The sequence below is a fragment of the Rhipicephalus sanguineus genome, chromosome 3 (genome assembly GCF_013339695.2).
Source record: "Rhipicephalus sanguineus isolate Rsan-2018 chromosome 3, BIME_Rsan_1.4, whole genome shotgun sequence".
Lineage (NCBI taxonomy): Eukaryota > Metazoa > Arthropoda > Arachnida > Ixodida > Ixodidae > Rhipicephalus > Rhipicephalus sanguineus.
Window position 1 is genome coordinate 218,664,969 of NC_051178.1, and position 20,750 is coordinate 218,685,718.

At 46.1% G+C, this 20,750-nt stretch overlaps 1 protein-coding gene across 2 annotated transcripts in view; it reads right to left on the bottom strand.

The window, feature by feature from the left end:
- Window positions 1-20,750, bottom strand: part of LOC119388309 (retinol dehydrogenase 12) — a 142,696-nt gene that overhangs the window by 35,908 nt on the left and 86,038 nt on the right. The window contains exon 5 of one of the 2 annotated variants that reach the window (XM_037656007.2): window positions 19,685-19,879. The exons of the other annotated variant lie outside the window; for it this stretch is intronic. Coding sequence (XP_037511935.1) covers window positions 19,685-19,879 — 195 coding nt within the window. The remainder of the gene's footprint in view (window positions 1-19,684; window positions 19,880-20,750) is intronic. 2 annotated transcript variants of the gene reach the window in all.

A 20,750-nucleotide genomic window follows, 5' to 3' on the forward strand; every position in this document is an offset into this window, starting at 1 on the left:
ATTTGCTGCCATCGCCCAGGCCACGAACTCTGCTTCCCATCAAATAGTGGCTGCGGATCATTTTTCTGTCGCAGGCCAGGCACCAAGCTTACGCGACTTCGAGGACTCTCACCACGTCAATCAACCGTTCTGCAATACATCTAAGGACAAACAAAAATTAACAAAACTGGTACATCTCGTAAAGAACGTCCGCGGTGTCCCGAAGATACATTTTGAAAGATTTGGATTTGGTTGATTCCTTGTTCAAGCTATTTTCGTCTCATTGTATTTTGTGCCCCTTGCTACTTTTCTCTGATATCCCTCTATTTTTTATTTGTGTTTTTAATCACCCCTCCCTCCCCACACGGGAATATGAAATCCTGCGTACGTCACTCCTTTTAGTAGAAATCGCTCAGCCCATAAACACAGTTGCCTGGAATATAGCACCAGTCAGCGAAGCGGCATCCTACTTTGAACTACGAAGCCCATTTCATTAAGATAATAACAGCCGCAATGCCGAAGCCATGACACTACGTGCACGGTTTATTCCTAAAGAACGGCAAGGTGCAGCCTATGCGTTGATGTGCACTCAATTTATCGTAGGGCTGGAGAAAGCGGCTGTGTCTGTCTCCACTTTATATCGTCTAATGCAGTCGTGAAGAGTGTCAGTGTGTCGTCGACTGCAATAACGTACTATTACATATATCGTCATTCTCTTTCTGGAACTCTAATGCATTGCATGTTTGCCGTTTGCGCTACCTGTACGTGCAGTGTCAATATTCATTAATTGCCGTCCTCACTTAATTTTAGGACCCAAATGCCGAGGAAGTCGTACTAAAATGTGGCGCCATCGTTGCATCTATACGCAAGAGCACCGCCGACACGGAAGAAGTGTTGAATGTGGCCGGTCTGCATTTGGAATCTCACAACGCGACGAGGTGGAACTCGCAGCTACGAATGATGAGAAAGCTCGTTACCACTTGTTCGAGTCATCCAGGCCTGACAGAAACCCTGCACGCGTGCAAGAAGATTAAACTGTCTAAATATGAACTGAGGCTGGCGACAGACTTGATTGATCTTCTCTTCCCTGTAGAGGAAACCACGGAGTTGCTGCAGAAAAGGCACGAGACAGCCGGGCTTTCGCTTCCCGCGTTGCGAAATATCGAAGTTTCGCTTGCGGAAACCTTAAACAAAGGCACACTTCTTTGCAAAGAGGCGGTTAAAGGCCTACAACGTAGCCTGGAGAAGGGGTTCGCATGCACGTGGACTGACTCTGTTTTTTTGATGGTTGCCCTCCTAGACCCAAGGTTTAAATCTTGGTGTTCAGCTGCAAAAGCCGAGCAGATGAGTTCTGCTGTGTTGGGGAGGGGGTCTCTTTTGTTAGGGCAGGACAGCGCCAGCACTGTCGTGAATGCAGATTCTGAAGCAGGGCCAAGCAGACTGATGTTTAAAAACATTAGGCAAAATGATAATGCCCACCAAGACAATATGCCTGGATCTATTGCAGCGGAAATTTCTCCGTACCTTTCAGAGAGAATTTGTGCAGACACGGTTAAGCTCCTGACCTATTGGAAAGCGAACGAAAGCCGCTTTCCCCTGCTTTCCCGCCTCGCAAGGGCAGTTTTCACTGTGAATGCGACGTCAGCCGACGTGGAACGCGTGTTTTCTAGGTCATCCCTGATAATGACAGCGAAGCGAACTCGGCTGTCAAACACCTCTTTCGAGCAGATCATGTTTGTGAAGCGCAACACATAGGTAGACTGCAATTGTTTCATCTCACTCTTTTTTCTTTTTTTTTAAAGAACCAACCGTTGAAGCAGCCGTCATTCACACCTCGGGTTTTAAAAACTAAACGGCAAAGCGCCCGTTTAGCTCATAACCTTTCGTAGCAATATGTTGATGAATAAAACCAAAATAAAGCTTCTTTTTGCGCCTTGCACTGCTTGCGACCTTTATTGCAGCATCTAAACATCACGAGGACACCTAAGCACTTTTTATGACGTAGTGATTGCCAAAGAACTAGTGACCAATTGCCGGACGTATTGTTGTTGTTGAAAGAATTGGTTGAACTAGGGGTGTGCGAATATTCGACTTTCGAATTCGAATCGTATACTATCTCAACGAATAATTCGATTCGACTTTTGAATATAGTATTCGAAGTTTCGAATAATTCGACAGAACGAATACATAAAACGCGACAAAGGCCAATGGTGCAACTTGGTTAGGGTGGGTGGCTGAAACTAAAGTTAACATCGTTACTCTAGGCCTTTTGTTGAAACTTTCACCGATATTCTGGTTCAAAAGTGACGCATGAGAAAGAAACCCATGAGAAAATTGTCAAGTCCTTTTCAACTTCGCTTCCGAAACGGAGGCATGGGTTTCTTGCGTACGTCGGTCGCGTATGCCGCAACCGCTGCAAAGCATCCCGATTTTGGCCCACAAAACCCTCGGTGCTGGCTTCACATGTGGAAATTGGCTCACGCTGTACAGAGAGAGAGAGAGAGTACAACTTTATTATCACGCTGTACAGTCACCACTGCCGTACCGCATCACTCTTTGAGAAACTACCATCGTTCCGGCGCGCAGTTTAAACGCTGCTGTGATAGGGCCCCCGGAGATGTTGGGTCCGGAGAACTCATGACGATGAAGCGCAATATTACCGTTGTCAGATGAGCCGTATTGCGCGACCATATGGAAAAAAACAATAGCTACCATACTCCCCTTTGTTAGCCGTTAGGAGGTTAGGACATTAGGAGTTCCGCTGCTGACTGGAATGGCGGCTCTTCTGTCAACGTGCCTGCGCGCCAAAAAGCTGAAACAATAAACCCTCCCGAACAATCGTGTAATAACGACGTCACCACGCCGTAGCGTCCCTCATTTGTCCTCTGTATTGCCGTAACTGGTGGTACCCGTTTCGTGTAGATATACACTGTTCGAGATTCGATATTTTTGGCTATTATTCGGCACTATTCGATTCTTATTCGATTCGAGATGAAGTTTCACTATTTGCACACCCCTAGTTTGAACCGATAAAAATACAATAAAGATGGGTGGCCTCTTCTAAGTTCAAAAAATTCGGCAGATCCCACGTACCGTGGGACGCGATGTTATGCGAAGCATGCGGGGGGCAGGTGACTGTGGTGTAACTTTTTACTGAGCGACACGTTACAAAATGACGCTAATGATTTGTATAAATTTGATACGCACACATATATATGTCGAAGAGCCGCATATGTGTTATATAACCACTTGTTTACGGTTGGGTAACGCTGCCAATGGCAACGTGGGTATTACCAACACCAGAAGCGGTAAGCTGATATGTAGTGCTTATACGTGCCCCGAGGACGAACGCACGTTTCACGAACCCATGTGCATGTGTGCAAAAAGTTCTTGACAGTTCTTGAACAAGGGCATCATCACCGTGATCAGTGAACACCAGCAGCTGGTCATGACTTGTTATAGGATCCGGTCGTGATCGTGGTGACGAGGGGCCCATGTGTAGTGAAGTATGTGGTATACTAGAGCTGTTGGAATTAGTGGATGCCTCAGTCATTTCGTCGGCAAATTCTCTGTCGACAGAGCCGGCGACATGTCGGAACCTGCAGCCACCCTTCGCGTTGGTGAGGTATAGGCCGTCGAGGCTGGTAGGCCTGGATAGTGCTACGCAGACCATCATCAGTGGATGGTGTTTGTCGTATTCGTAGACTACCTGGGCGTATGTGGCCTACGTAGCCTAGTCTACAAAGCGGCTGTCAATCAATCTGGCATCATCCTCGGTCAGCATGAGGCCATCGCCCAGTCTCGTAAGAAATGAAGAGGACACTGCGTCGTTCCGGTGGACAAAGTGCACTTTACGGTGCGGTGATGTGGATATTATATATAACTTTCGTTAATGTATTCCTCTGGGATCGAGCAATGCTTCAATATAGCTTTCTGAATCATAGGAATACAAACGTGTTTATTAGACTGCTATAAAAGCGGAGCCAACACTGGAACTACAGACGGTAATCTGATATGACGCCTGTATTGTAGAAGTGCACATCGTAGGAGTATCGTGTAGTGTTTATTGCTTTCTTGTAAAATTAGATAGCCAGCACCACAACCACAATGGACGTTGCACCGATATTACGCCTGCGTAGCCTGTTTTACAGCGAAAGCTGTTATGAGATCATTTCACCGGCCGTTTTTGGCGCCGTAGTTGTCCGCCACCGCCGCTGCCGCCGCCGCCGCCGTCGGTGTCCGTAACCAGTATCGCTCGAAATAAGAAAAAAAAAACGAAATAGAAAAAAATTCCAGAATGGAACGAGGTTAGAACCTGGGCCCTCTGCGTGGGAGCCCAGTATTCAACCTCTCAGCCATGCCGGTGCTTGAAACCGCTTTGCAAAAAGGTCCTATACAGGCTTCATGTCGGGAAGGAACCACATTAGCATGCAATATAGCGTGGTAGAAGAGTAAAATAAGCACCAAGTGTCGCACAACGCGAATTCTGTAACCAGGCGTCACACAATGCGAATTGCGCAATGAGTAGGTTGTTGAATGCTTCCAACCCATTACAAAGGGCTCTGCCATAATTCTTCATCGTCATCACGCACAGCATCAAAAAAGTGCGCATAATGCCTTACATGCGTTTAGCAGGTACCACGGCTGTCCATAGAATGACGAAAAATGGCACAGTGCCTGCTGCCCTACTTCTCAAAAATTACAATGATTTATAGCGTAGTGGTTTCCTCGCAAGTGCACTTGTATTGGTTGCCAAGGAAGCCCATAAGCGCATGATCCACTTCCTCGGGGCCTAAGTAAAATTACAATGATTTATAGCGTAGTGGGTTCCTCGCAAGTGCACTTGTATTGGTTACCAAGGAAGCCCATAAGCGCATGATTCATTTCCTCGAGGTCTCAGTAAAGTTTTTCGCCCCCCCCCCCTCCGTCTCTCTCCCACGTCAACGTATGTTATACAGCATGACGGGAGAGGGAAATAGCGACCGGGCGTCACCCAATGCAAATTACATAACTGGTGGGCTGTTTAAAACTTCCAACCCATTACAAAGGGCTGAGCCAGTGCTGGGCAGTATCGAAGATACATGTATCTTCGATACTATCTTAGATACTCTTTGGGTATCTTGTATCTGTATCGCGATACGTCTTGCAAAACGAGTATCTGTATCTGTATTTCCGATACATTCAATAATGTATCGTGTATCTTAAGATACAAGATACTGCTATAGAAACACCACCGTGCGAAACAATAAACTTCGACCGGAATTCCGGTTCTCAAGCTGATATTGCTGCCACTAAGCCACCTGAATAAAACTAACGACAGTAACATTCTTGTATATTTCCGCCAGAGCGCTCCAGCGAGCACAGGCGATGATGTTTAAGCGTCCCCATTGATGGAGCAGAGTCACGTGATGGCGCTCGAGCCATCGCGACCAAAACAAGCGTGCGAACGTCTACGCGCAGCCTATACTTTTTTCTAGACGTTTTCTTTCTTTTTAGTTGTGTTGATGTCATGGCACTTGTTCATAGACCCTGCACTCTGCTGCGTACTCCAATGCGTGCGGAGTCTTTCGCACAAATTCTGATGCCGCTATACTGTCGCTATCGAAGTTTGCCTTGCGTGATGCTTCGTTGCAATGTCTCAAGAATGCAAAAATGGGGCTCCTTTGCGTCTCGCGCCTTTCACACATCAGCGATTTGAAAGATCTTGTGGATGCAAGCTTGACTTACATAGTACGATGAGATTGACTTACATGCAAAGGAGATTCTAACAACCGTACCACTATCGGTGCTGACGTTAGGTGCAATAGAACAAGCATTTACACAACAGGAAATATTTTGACGTACTGTGTCTTTGTTCTTCCTGCTAAATTATTCGAAACGTTCTTTTAATGATAACTTGATTGTTAGCACAAGTGCTTTCTTTGCTGTCTTCCGCTTGCATCCCATACATTACCTAGTCCTCTGCATAGTTTTTCGCCCATCTGTTAATTGTAATATGTCGTTTGTAACCTGCTGCTAAAATACGTTCTCTGCTTTATTCTGATTTTTTAACTGTCTGCGAACGTGGTCTTATTTCATATTTCGCGGGCTTTCTCTAAAAATCCGAAAAAATTCACATGTACGCTACCAAAAAAAATTGGATCGGTCGTTTTTAAATTCGCTCTACGATGTGTCGAAGCGTAGTTGGCCTTAAAGTGAACATTAAAAATGGCGCATAATTGACCTTATTTAATTAACCAGTTAAGCTTAGTACAAAACATACCATAACGAGTGCCACATGACGGCAAACCAAATACCTTTGGTTTCATTCAGCGGCGGTTAGCCACTTTTTTAATATTGGGTTCTACTTACGTGACACACCCTGTATACTTATTCACATTGATTGTTTAATACGGAACCACCTTGCTATTTGACTTAAATATATTCGTTTTCCTTTTTTTAGGTCACCTTAAAGTATTCTTATTGTTACAAATCCGCAGGTAAGTAGAGCTCGAAGTGGCAATAGTGTGAATAGCAGTGATAAGCTGCGGCGTTTTGTGCCGAGAGTACGTCTGAGACGTTTACTAGCGGCTCAGGTTCTCTCGGAGAACAAGTGGTAAAAGATTGCACGTTAGTGAATATGTTGCTAACGAACGCTTTACGCCAGCAGATAAGTAAAATATGAAAAATCAGTGCAGTTTTATGTCTTCAATTAATTGTGAGCGCCGACTATGTAGTTCATCGTCCTTTACACGATGCGTCACAAACAATACGGCTACTAACGTTGTTACTGCTGTACACCTGTCGGTGGATGCGGTATTACGAAAACAATACGCTTGCGGACAAGGTAAGACTGCACAGCGGTATTTGCGCCATCGTGCGAAGGCCCTTGCGAGTAGATGGTAACCAGCTAGCTGGTCGCCAAGTAGAGCAGCGACACCAATAAACTACAGAAGTGTCAAGCAAAAACAACTAACAGCGCAGCAGTTAAAGAGCTGTCATGTTAAGCAGCCAAGGAAATCCCAATAAGTCGTTTAGAAACGAAACTAATACGTCTTGAGCAAGAAAGTTTGTATCTTGTGATACAAACAGGTATTTTGTTAAAATTAAACAAAGCTGGTCGCAGTTAAGAAATTTTCAAGTAAACACATTTCTACGTAGGCCTTTGCTGCTTCATAATACAGATATATAACAGCAAATTTGCAAATGTATCGAAGTATCTTAAGATACAATTGGGAAGTATCGTATCGGATACAATTATTCCGCGAGTATCTTGTATCTGTATCTCAAATACTTCTTGCCCGAGTATCTTGTATCGTATCGCGATACAATTTCAAAGTATCTTTGCCCAGCCCTGGGCTGAGCCATAATTCTTCATCGTCATCAGTCGTCGCGTCAACAAAGTGAACATAGTACCTTAGAGACGTGTAGCTGGTGCCTCGCTTCTCCGCAGAATGACGAATAATGGCTTAGTAGGTGCTTCCCAACTCCACAAAAATTGTGATTTATGACGTAGTGGGTACCTTTCTAGAGTACTTGTATTGTAGCCCCAAGAGAGCTTAACGGGCTCTAGAAACGCCGCTCTTCCAGCTTTCGCTGTGACTGTGCTGCGGTTTCAGCGCAGGCCTGGAGTTTTTTTCCAAACCAGTTTATAGACCTGGCGTGGCTCAGTGGTAGAATACCTGATTGCCACGCAGAATGCTTGGGTTCGATTCCTGCCGACATCCTAATTTTCATCCTTTCCATTCGTTGAGTCAACGCTACCGATGTTGGTTTTCCTTAACGCTCTAGCATTTAAATTACCAGTGTCTGTTCTCGCCGTTCCTAGGTAGATATAAACTGTCAATCACCTGTGGCGCATACCCGTACACCGCGGCCCGTAGTAAACGGGTATGTGCCACACGTGTCTAGTGGAAAGGGTTTGACGACGTACGCGACAGGATTTTAACGTTATTCATTTCATGACCTGGCAATCATATTCGTCAAATCCTCTTACCCTCCCATGCAAATTTTGGTCTACACCATGTTAAGGAGGCGGTCACGAGAGCACCCAGACGTAGGCGGCTAGATAGATAGATAGATACGTAGATAGAAACGCTAAAAGTGCCAGAGGTTCGCTAAGAAATGCTTCGCATTTAAAAGCTGCGAGCGACCGATGCTGCTCTAGCGCGGGAGATCAGGCGTTCCCGAGTCTCGAGCTGGTCAGCCCGTACTCCCACTGCTCCGGGGTGGGATCATTTCATTATTATCGTTATCATTTTTCCTTGCATCTTTTCTTCGCTCGGTTGCTACGACTCGGCACATACCCGTGTCCGCATCGCCAAGCAATGAGGGCATTGGGAAGGAACGTATTTTGCTACACCCTTAATTGCTACTACTGCAATATGCTCTAATTAGTCATGGAGGCCAGAGTACATGTTTTTTCGAAGTCGAAGGCCACAACGCATTCTCTAGGTCCACCTTTAGTTAGCCAGAGCCAAGGGTAGGCGCGGTGTAAAAGTGTGAACGATCTGCCAATTTGTAAAAGAGAAACCGAGGCATAAGTTAGTGTAGTACAAACAAATGCATTATCCCAGCAGATACTCAAGGGAGAAAGAAATTATCCCTGCGCGTTGGTTCCCATTGATACCCCCACACGAAAGTGGCGAATACTCTATGCACACCCTGATATTTATCTCACGAGCAGTCCTGACTCACGTAAATAACCTTTGCGACAAGGAAGACATTACATACCTGCGCACAGGCGAACACATAAAGTTGCCGCCCATCCATCCTTGCCAGGCGCGCTTGACAAGCGTGAGTGCTGACGAGCAGTGCGCCCCCGTGTTCCGTATTCGATGCAAAGGCACAAGGTGACCGAGCGGTGCACTCTTCCAACTAATACCGGCAGATCTAGAGGGTTTTGTTCCCCATTAACTAAATCTTAGCTTTCTCCATATTCACGACCTCTTCAGACGCGTGGCAACACTGCTTAGTCTTCTGAATACTACTTTTGTCAGCATAAAAATACGCTATGTCGTCATTTTAGCATTAATACATTTAGGCTTAAACAATATTAAAATATCACCATTCGTTCAAACATGCTGACCATGCAAATACTATAGGTAGCGGGAGAACTGCCCCTATGGTAATTAGTAGGGTGGTTCTACTGCACGAGATATGTCACCAAGCTACTATCCCTCGACCTTGGTAACGTGTTTTGCGTACTTTTGCAGTTCTTAATGAATGTTATGATATCAGCTTTATGGAGCGTTCATTCTTAACTCGATAAAAGTATCAACATGCCTTTCCTACGTTCAGGAATTACAGGAATAGAGTTAAACTTCTCGGCCATTCCCGGAGTGGGAATGGGCTAAGTTTTTTTCATTCCGAGGAATTGAAAGGAATAGAAATGCGGCAAGTTGTAAATCCCCGGAATGGAATTGGAATGGAATGGAGGCGCCCATGCCGCAACACTGGTAACTGTACCATGAATTCCTACCAACTAGCACAAACAAGTACTAATTTCAAAGTCATAGTATTTATTTTCTCAAAAGACAAATACGAATTCTTTTAGTGGGCTCTATGCTTTGTGTCAACGGAGTGAGCACGATCTCAGAAGCAGCACGTCATTGAGTGTACTCTCTGATGTGCGAGACCATTGTTCTGATAAAAAGATCGCCAGGCCTGCGCGGAACACGCAGCACAGTTCCAGCTAAAGCTGGAAGAGCGCACTTTGTAGAGCCCGTTGTAGAGTGTCTTGGGGCAACTAATGCAAGTACACATGCAACGTACCCAGTACGCCATAAATTATCGCAATTTTTCTGAAGTAGCCGAGTTCCCACTATGCCATTTTTGGTCATTCTTCGGAGAATCGTGGTACCCGCTACACATCTGTAAGGCATTATGTGCACTTTGTGCTGTGGCTGATGACGATGAAGAATTACGGCTGAACACTTTAAAGTGGGTAGGAAGCAGTGTTGCGGAGTGGGCGCCTTCATTCCATTGCAATTCCATTCCGGGGATTTGGAACTTGCCGCGATTCCATTCCTTTAAATTCCTCAGAATGAAACAACTTTTCCCATTTTCACTCCGGGAATGGCCAGCCCGTTCAATTCCATTCCTGTAATTCCTCAATGTAGGAAAGGCACCTCGATAGTTTTATCGAGTTAAGAATGAACGCCCCATAAGCTGATGTCATCAGACGCATTAATATACTGCAAAAGTACGCAAAACACGTTAGCAAGGTCGAGGGATAGTAGCTTGGTGACATATCCCGTGCTAGACATGTGCACCGGACCCAAAATCACCGGCGCCGGTGCTTCCGCCTCCGGCGGCGGCGCGTGAAAGGCGCGGGGTTCATCGGACCGGCGGCGGGGGAGGGCGAAGCAGTGAATGCGATAAGTACACGCCGCAATGTTACCTGAACGAGAGCTAGCAGCTAACTCTTTTTGCCCCGATCTCACTTAACTGTACAAAACGCTGGTGTATGGCAATACGGCCGCTCTCGGGAGAGAAGCGGTTTTCGGTCAGTTTGTCGTATCAGTGGTCCGAGCGCGAAACAGTGAGACCACAGCGCTCACAGCGCGTACAAGGTATACGATCCGTTCGCTGGGAGATGTCTGCCGAAATAGCGCGCGTACCAGCGCTCTCGACCGCACCCTTAATGGCCGCGAGATCGAGCGGAGTCGCCGCCTGGCGGCTTCTGGCTGAACCGCGCCTAGTGTGGATTGCTCCATGCGTCGTCTGCTAGCCACGTTGTGTTTGCATGTGCGCGTACGTCATGCAGGTCCTCATAAGGCGGTTTGTTCCGTTGCGTTAGTGCAACTTTAACCGCTCGTACGTATGCCCAACACGATGTAAAGAAGCATTTGGCGTTGATCGACTGTATACGTACTGTAAAAAGATCAGTGAGTGCACTTGTCGAGAGTGCTGTGTGTGGTCGTCGTACCCTCCGTTCACGAGAATCATATCAGTGTAGGTGGCGCTCTGTGGTCCAAGCGCATTGCAAAGTGCGCTTGGTGTTGTCCTAAAGATGAGAAGTATTAAATCTCATGGGAATATAGCCTTTTAGCGGCTCGGTGATAAAAAAAAAGGCTCTCATGCATTTGCGCGTTGTGGTTAGGTGTATAACTTCGGGCCTGTCGTTATAGGTTACGCGACGAGCTTTAGTTGTGTACGGTACTGGTCCCACTGCAGAGAAATATTTCTGTCAAGTCACGTCTGACACTTCGGTACTTAAATTGTCCCCTAAACAGAACAGAAAATGGACTGACACGGAAATCGCAAAACTGAGTTGCCTTGCGCAATTGTAACTTGTGGCGAAATGTATACAAAGACGCCCGTGTACTTGCGAGGTAGCTTATGCCTGTCAACTTTGCGCTTTGGCAAGTTCAGTGTCGGAAGTGCGTCAGGCCTCAATCTCTTCCGCGAAAACCCTTAAAAAAAGAGAGCGAGCGAGAAAAATATGTTCATCAGGATCAGCAGTGGCGATAATCTCGCTCGCGCATTTTCATCGCTTACGTGGCGAGTGAGGGCTCATAAAACGATACCCTTTACTATGCACCAGATCATGCATACACACTTGCCGCGTTTCGGTGCACGTACTTGCCCTGCGGAACACTGAGAACTGTTCTCGCGGCCGTGTAAACACAATGGAACATGCGCGAACTGCAAAAGGGCTCGGGGACTCTCGTTTAAACAGACTCATAGCCAAGCGCGAACAAACTTTGCATTCACAACGCAGACGGTACATGAATGACACAGAATAAATTCCATGAATTAATTTTCTTCTTTCTCGATTGATTCTCGCTTAATTTTCCTGCGGAAGTGTAGGGAAATCAAAGCACATGGAAGCTTCCGCGAGCGTTCGCTTACTACAACCGTCTTCACGCTCGTAGTGCACAGCAGCAACAAGCATATAATTGCACACATTAGCGAAGTTATCGCTGACTACTCACCATCCGTTCTCGTTCGCGAACGCTAGAATGCACCGTCGTCGAAGTGCTTACTGCACACCATCGCGTATTTGGAAGGCGTCTTGCCGTTACGAAGCCTAACGAGCCACAGTCGGCGACGTTCCGCGTCGGTGGGATATAAATGGAAGCTTATCCCTGGCTCTGTGCAGTATGTGCGGCATTGTGGCACCGAACAAAACCTCACCATCGATAACGAAGAGTTTTTTGCGGGTACGGAACACAAAACCACGATGTGAAAACAGAAGCCCCGTGCACTTCTACACACACCACACGAAACCAGTATCCACACTAGTGGGGTGACGGTGCTGCCACCTATAGGTCGATCTCGCCGCGAATAGTCAGTTCACAGTTGCTGCTCGAGTTACGCAGTCCCTCTCCCCAGACATCCCTTCCTGCTCGTTGGCCCAGCAAGCGACGGGCGGGGCGTTTCCTTCTGCTTGAGGAGCAATCGACGGCAGGCATCGCACGCGGGTTCATGTTATTCCGTGTGACGGAGATGGCCAGCTTGTTTCATCTCTGCTTTAGCCGTGTTCCTTGCCAACGCTCGTGAGCTTTTACTGGCGCGTAGAACACACAATGCGCGGAGCGATGCTATCGATTTACAGTTTATACGGAACATGACGGCGACGGTGAAAACCTGTCCTGAGTGTCCATACAATTGCTAACGCAATAAAAAATATACAAAAAACCGTCGAAGCGCGCTCGCCCTTTTCCTGGAAAGCTGCATCGTCTCCGCTGTAAAGAGTACGTTCGTTGGAAGGATCATATAATCCGGCACTTTTACCATTGGTTTCGTTCTCGCCTCCAATACCTTTCTTACAGGGGACATATCCTCGCCACTTATTTCTTCGTAAAGCACGCGTACAATGTAAGCACTAAGCGTTGAACCTACCATGACTTCGCGCTTGTTGGCTACAGTCTTATCTCTGCATGCGCGGTCGCAAACGCACAAAATCGAGGGAGATCAGTTAATTGCGCACGATAGTCGTGCGAGAGAAGCAAGAGCGGGTGAGCGGCTGCATAGCAAAGCAGTATGGGAGACAATTCACAACTGTTATTTCTCGTACGTGGACCAGTCGAGAGTATGTACCCTGATGATGTCACGTGAGTAACTGTTCTGGCATAACGAAGTGCGCCGAAAGACAAGAAACGCCAAGAGAGAATAACGCGCTCGTTGTTTTTGTTTTTTGTTGTATTTTCAGAGGCTGTTACGGGCCCTTTATAAAAACAGGGCGTGCAAACACGGACACAGGAAAGTAGTCAGGAGACTAGAAACGCCGCTAACAACTGAAAAATCACACAGCTTCGGAACGGAAGGTATACACAAATATTTGTCTGCGCATTCCCACGTAAGAGGCCACACCTATCAATCAAGTGCGAGTAGTGGTCTACGTGAGAGATAGCTGTTCACTCTCTCGACTTTTCTCTTACGTCCGTGTTTCCACGTCATGTCTTCTTAACATGAATACCTACCAACTAGGTGAGCTTTATTCTAAGTTTGCCATTCTCTTTACTTCTCTATTTATTTATCGATTTACTCGAGTAAGAATGAAAAAAAAAGGTGTACTAACACACCGAGATATATATTACTTATCTATTTTATTTATTTATGCACAGTGTACTGCGTCCAAGACTCGAAGAAAATGCTATCCAGCGAGTTGGGTCGTCGCCCTTTAAGGGTGAAGGACGCGGCAGCGTTAAGGTCATGCAATACTCGTGATATTTGTGGAGAACAAAGAGATACTACAACTTCTGGGGAGCTATTCTCGATACGTTCATCTAAAGGAAATGTCCACAGTCCATTTCGGCAGAGCGCATTCAGTGATTCGAAAAAGCGGTGAGCCGTGATGTCACCTCGCTCTTGACCACGTCGCCGCACCGAACCAGCCAGCACATTCCTAGCGTAAGAAGAGAGTGGACGAAATGCACAGAAACAGGAACTTTTCAAGTCTGAATTGGCCTTTAAATTTTCCCAGATGTTTGAGAAAGATGCAGCGAATGCGTAACGACCTTACAGCTGCGTTAGACGAGCGACCGCATTAAACCTAAATCGATTGCTAACACGGTTAAAAGACATGTGCACCGAAAATCGGATCTCTGAGGGCTGCGTTCGTTGCATTGAAGCGCATTCCGTCCCTATCATTTGTGTCGAGAGTGAAAACTTCGTGATGTCTCGATGGCGCTGCACAACAAGAACCGGAAACAGGGAGCGCGCTTCTCGCCGAGCTGCCGCTATTTAGCGGCCGCTGAAATGGACAGTTAATTACATGGACACATCAAAAAGAGCTCCTCCGGCGAAGTGCTGTATTTTATTTCGAGATTCCCCATTCGAGTTAAAAGAAAAAAAATTACACCATCTCCCGTAAAGGGGACCATGAGGCGATGCTAAGCCGGAGCACTTGCACGATCGCGTCCGTTGGCGTTCGTTGCGCATGCTACCGACCTCGGTGAGATTGTTGTCGAACCAAAGTCAATCGCACACGTTGCAGCTGTGCCTGAAGCTCCGGTCGAGAAATTCGCGCTAGAACCGGGCGTCGGCACGTCGAAGCCCGGGCGTTGAAGGTGTCTAGCGAGGCGTTCTGCACGGGCGTTGGACTCTCGTCGTCTGTCCGGAGCCGAGACGTTGGCTCGACGCCGACGCTTGGCTTCGACTTCGGCGTTGCGTAGGGTGGAATTTGCTTGCCGACGTTGCCGTTGCGATTCGGCATGTCGAGCCCGCGTTTCATCCGCAGCAGTTTCCCGCCGATGTTGCCGTTTGCGCTGGGCTTCCGTAGCCCGGAGCTCGGGGTCCGTTTGCCGATGTTTACGTTGCGCTTCGGCGCGTCGAGTCTTCCGCTGCTCCGCGATCTCGGCAGGCGTTAAGGTATTACTGCAAGTGGCAACGTCGCTAAAGTTGGCACTCATGACACTGGCGCAGCCGGCGCAGTGACTGAGCGTGTGTACGACCTAAGGCGAGCCTTTTATCTAAACAAGAAGAGGGAGTGGAGAGGGGGAGTGGAAGTGGAGAGGAGGTGTGTGGAGAGGGTTGGCGCATGCGCAGTAAAGTGGTCACGCCGCACACCGTTAGAGCTCCACCATAAGATGCTTCGTATCTAAACGACTAACGGCGGCGCGCCGCGATTATTGCGCGGCGGCGGCGTGATCTCTCTTGGGACTTCGGCGGCGGCGCGAGCGGCGTTACCAAAAACAGGAGGCGGCGGCAGCGCGGCGCGGCGGCGCACACCTCTATCTCGTGCAGTACAACCACCCTACTAATTCCTATAGGGGCAGTTCTCCCGCTGCCTATAAAGTATTTGCATGGTCAGCATGTTTGAACGAATGGAGGTGTTTAATATTGTTTAGGCTTAAATGTGTTAATGCTAAAATGACAACATTGCGTATTTTTAGGCTGACAAAAGTAGTATTCAAGAAGGCTAAGCAGTTTTGCCACACGTCTGTAGCGGTCGTGAATATGGAGAAAACTAAAATTGGGTAATGGGGAACAAAACCCTCTAGATCTGCTGGTATAAGTTGTAACAGTGCACCGCTTGGGCACGTTGTGCCTTTGCATGGAATACGGAACACTGGGCCGCACTGCTCGTCAGCACCCACGCTTGTCAAGCGCGCCTCGCAAGCATGGAGAACTTTGTGTGTGCGCCTGTGCGCAGGTATGCCGTGTCTTCCTTGTCGCAAAGGTTATTTACGTGTGTCAGGTACTAAACTGCTCGTGAGATAAAGATCAGGCTGTGCATAGAGTATTCGCCACTTTCATGTGGGGGTATCAATGGGAACCAACGCGCAGGGGTAATTTGTTTCTCCCTTCGGTATCTTCTGGAATAATGCTTTTGTTTGTACACTAACTTATGCCTCGGTTTGTAGTAGTCGCGTTGCTTATAAATGTGCCATGCTGTAATCATTGAAGACATTTTAAAAATTCTGCGTTATTCTTAATTTCGAGGCTCTGACTTACTAATGTTTGAAGTTTGAAAAACAGCACGTTGACGAAAACGTGCTCTATTTTCGAAAAAAGACGTAATTCCATTCCCATTCCATTCTGTACAACAGGCGCTTAATTTCATTCCCATTCCATTCCTCCAAGCGTTGTCCCCATTCCATTCCGGGGTCGCAATTATGTGGAATGATTCCGGAGTCATTCCAATTCTGGTGGGGCAACTCCGCAACACTGATGGAAAGCAATAAACCACACACTCTTTGCGCTATTAGCATTGCGTGATGACTGGTTGTTATTTTACTCTTCTGCCACGCTATATTACATATGTTAACACGATTCCTTGCCCGGCATGACGCCTGTATACAGTATTTTTGCGAAGGAGTTACAAGCACCAGCGTGGCACTGTGGTGGAAGACCCGACTTCCACGCTGAGGGCGCAGGTTAAAATCCCATCCGATCCAAAAATTTGTATCTCATTTAATTTTTTCTTATATCACGCGATGGCGGTCACGGGCACCGGCGGCGGCGGACAACTATGGCGCCAAAATCAGCTGCTGTGATCTCATAACAGCTTGTAACAAACTTCAGCGCCGACAACGCCCTCTCCACTTTGGCCTGCGTGACAGGCGCGCAAAAGCCCACTTGCGTTAATATAAACATCTCTGGTTGCCACTGTTTTCATTTTTCGCACAATTTCAACATATCTTCTATGGAATTCCTGCCTGAGCTACGCGCTAATACTGTACCCTGAGATGTGCTCACATTGCATGAGCTCACTTGTTCCGGATTGCGAAGTTTTCTCGTGAACCGAAAAACGATTGAAAAAATTTCGGTTTCACTCCGGAACGAAATAATAGATAAAGTTTCGGTTACGTTTTCGTTCCGATCAAAAATATCGCGTTTTAACACGAGTGTTTTATGCCGGGGTCCACCAAGATGTTCATGACGTATTTCTGTCACGAAAGTACGTGAACAAAATGAACGCCATGAGATGGCAAAGAAAAAAAAAACTTTCAAATTGTTCCGTTGATGGCAGTCGAATCCATGACCTCTCGGTCCGCGACGATGACTGGCGGGCGTTTAGCCCACTGAGCTACCGCCACGCACATTACGGAGGCTTCATGAACGCACCTTTTGTCTTTCACACTATCCTCTCACAGTGCCCTTGGATGGTTGGATGGATAGATGTTATGAGCGTCCCCTTTATAACGGGGCGGTGACATCTGTGCCAACAGACTCGAAAAAAAAAAAAAACGCGCCGTTGGTACGACTGCTCCATTCGGCGCGTTTCCAATACAAGTTTAATTTGGTCAACGCTTTAACACACCGTGAGGTGGCGGCTTTAGCATAAGCCTTGTTCATAGTATCGATCCATATCGGAAAAAATTACAGCATATCCAAGGGTGAATGAAAAGCTTGAGCGAAGCTCCTGAATCAATCATGGTTACACCGTGAAATGTTCAGTGGTTTCGCCCAGCAGTAATCAAAGCGATACGCCGCTTTGATTATTTTTCTTTTTTCTCTTCTGTTTTGATTTTTTATTTTTTATTTATTCTTATTTTCATCTTTTAGTTTTTATTTTTTATTTTTTTATTTTATTTTTTTCTATATCTATGGGACAGCGCCATCTAGTATATCGTCACCCAACTGCGGTTGCATGCATCTCTACGGGACAGCGCCATCTATTGAATGATACGGGAGACGCGACGGCGGGGGAACGCCGGACGGAGCGACGACCGACAAGGTGATGCTATAAGGAGCTCCGCTCCTAAAATAGCTCTCCGAGGCTCGCCTGGCTCTCGCACTGTGTTCCGCGCTCGCCCTGTGAGAATTAACGGCCAGGCTAGATGGAAGACTCGACGCGCGTAGCATTTCTCTTCGCATTTTACGAAGCTTTGAAGGAGTGCATATCGAGTACCAATGTATTATGTGCTTGTTGATGCCATCTTTGCGCGGGATTCCCCATATGCGGTGTACACGTATATGTTAAGACCTTCAGCTACCGCAAGGGTTAAACCATGATCATGGGCTTTAGTCGTCGGTGCGGAGATGTGCCATTAGGCGTCGACGTGAGTTCGATGCGTCCACATCAAGCGGTGCTATATCTGCCAAACAACAGTATACATTATACAAGCTCTCGTATACCAATGCACTATAAACCATAAACTACTTCTGTGACGACACATTTCACTTTCGTGTCATACCGATTCCTATGACGGAGGGATCAGCCATCTTTTTTTTCGTTTTTCATTTTCGGTTTTCGTTCCGTTCCGACACACTGGTAATGGCACAGTGTAGAAAGTACATAAATTTAGTTTTAGCATTCGTTTAGTGTGGATTAATGGCGGCTTTCAGAAGGAACTGTACCTTGGCTGATAAATTTGTACTTTAGCATCTGCAGCATCACTTCTTTTCCGATGTACGTAGATCATACGGGACCAGTAAGTTAAGGGGGAAGGTAGTGCATGCGGTTATATCTGTTGTGAATTAACGCGACAGTTGAAGGCTAAATGCTTTGTACTTTCTTAATATTGATCTTTGAATGTGTATACGAAACTTTATCCGCCGATTCTAAAACGCGTATAGCGAAAACTAAATAAACGACGGCGCCTTATGAGCAGGCTTCACATCTTATTGTAGAGGTGTCATTGCGTAACAACACTAATGATATAAATAATATAAAAATTAATGTACGCGAGCAATTTCTAAAGATAGGGCGATTTTACACGTGGAATTCCAAAAGCTAGCAATTATCTTAAGCGTGCGATTTCTAAAGACACGGGTGATCCTACATATCGAATTCCTAAAGATGGGAATTATCTTAGGCGTGTAATTTCTAAAGGTATGAATGATCTTACGCGCGGAATGCCTACAGATAAGAACCATCTTACACGTGTAGTGCCTAAAGATAGGAATTATATTGCGCGAGCAATTTCAAAAGATAGAAATTATCTACGCGTGGAATTCCTAAAGATGGAATTATCTTACGCGAGCGATTTGAAAAGATAGGCATGTTACGTGTGTAATTCCTAAAACTGGAATTATCTTACGCGAGCGATTCCAAAAGATAGGAATTGTCTTACATGTGGAATACCTAAAGATAGTAATTACCTTACGCCAGCAATTTTTAAAGATAGGGTCTGTTTTACACGTTGAATCCCTAAACATAGGAATTAACTTACGCCAGTGCTTTTTAGAAAAGATAAACTGATTTTACACGCGGAATTCATAAAGATAGGTATTATCTCACGCTTAGAATTTCTAAAGATATGAATTATCTTACGCGAGCAATTTGTGAAGGTATGAGTGATCTTACAAGTCTAATTCGTAAAGATAGGAATAATCTAACACGTGGAATCCCTAAAGATAGGAATTATCTTACGCGGGCGATTTCTAAAGATATGAGTGATATTACACATGGAATTCCTAAAGGTAGGAGTTATCTTAAGCCTGCAATTTTTAAAGATATGAATTAGCCCACACACGGAATTCCTAACGATAAGAATTACCATATTGTAGAATGCCTAAAGATAGGAATTATCTTACGCAAACAATTTCTAACGATATGAATTATCTTACGCGTGGAACTCCTAAAGCAGGAATTATCTTACACTTGGAATCTGTAAAGATAAAACTTACCCTACGCGAGTAATTTCTAAAACGTGGAATTCCTAAAGATAGGCATTATCTTCGGCGTGGAACCCCTACAGGTAGGAATGATCTTTCACATGGAATTCCTAGAAACAGGAACACGTGATATGTCAAAAGTGCTTTTGGCGACGTTTCGGAATGAACTGTAGGTGAGCCTTCAGAAAGAGCATGCACATGTGCTACGTACCAGTGTTCTTGATTTTGTCAGCAAGGGCGACGGTGTAGAGGCACATGGCCAGCTTGCTGTTGGCGTACACCGCGAAGGGAGTGTGCAGCGTGCGTCGTCCTCGCGCCTTCGCTTCCAGGTGCGACACGTTGCCGATGGTGTGCGAGTCCGAGGAAACGTTCACTATCCGGCTCGGCGCACTCTCTCGCAGCTTGTCTGCGAACATTTTCGTGAACAGCAAATGCTTGTAGAAGCACTCACATGCTTTGCGAATGCGGAAAGGAGGTTCAGAAGCAACTGCAATTGATAACAATAATTGCTGGGGTTTAACGTCCCGAAACCACGACATGATTATGTGGGACGCCGAAGGGGAGCGCTGTTGAAATTTCGACCACCTATGGTTCATTAACGTGCACCTAAATCTAAGTACATGGACCTAACTGCAAGTGACGACATCTCGCGGCACAAAACGCCAAGGGGACAAAGCTTTCTCTTACGAGCGCGATCCTTAGCTAGGGGATCTCGAACGACAGCAGTGGTGGGCATTTATTTAACTTACTCAACACTGCACTGAAAACGGCCGCCAAGTGTGAAGGGATATTGACACATAATTCTGCACTCATTTTAACATCCGGGACGCAGCCTTCACAGTTAGCGTTGTAAAATAAGTCGCACAGAATACCATGTTAGCTACATTCAAGGTTCTTGAATTCTCTCGTCACTCGCTTGGATAACTACACTAAGTACACTCGCATTCAGAGATCTCACAAACTTTGAAAATTTCAACGTAAAACTTGCATGTATGCTACCGCTGATAATCATACTTCAGCAATATCTCCTGAAGTATGCAAATAAATAAATAAATAAATAAATAAATAAGTCCGCCAGATCCCACGCACTGTGGGAAAAGATGTATTGCGAAGCAACCAGCAAAGAGCTACATACAACGCCTTGTTTGTCTTTGAGGCAAATGATGTGATTCATGTCATGACATCTACTTCACTAAATATCCCTTGTTTGTCATGCGTTCATGCATGTACAATCTGGTATATACAGTCCATGAGGTTTCCATGTTCATCACGCACTG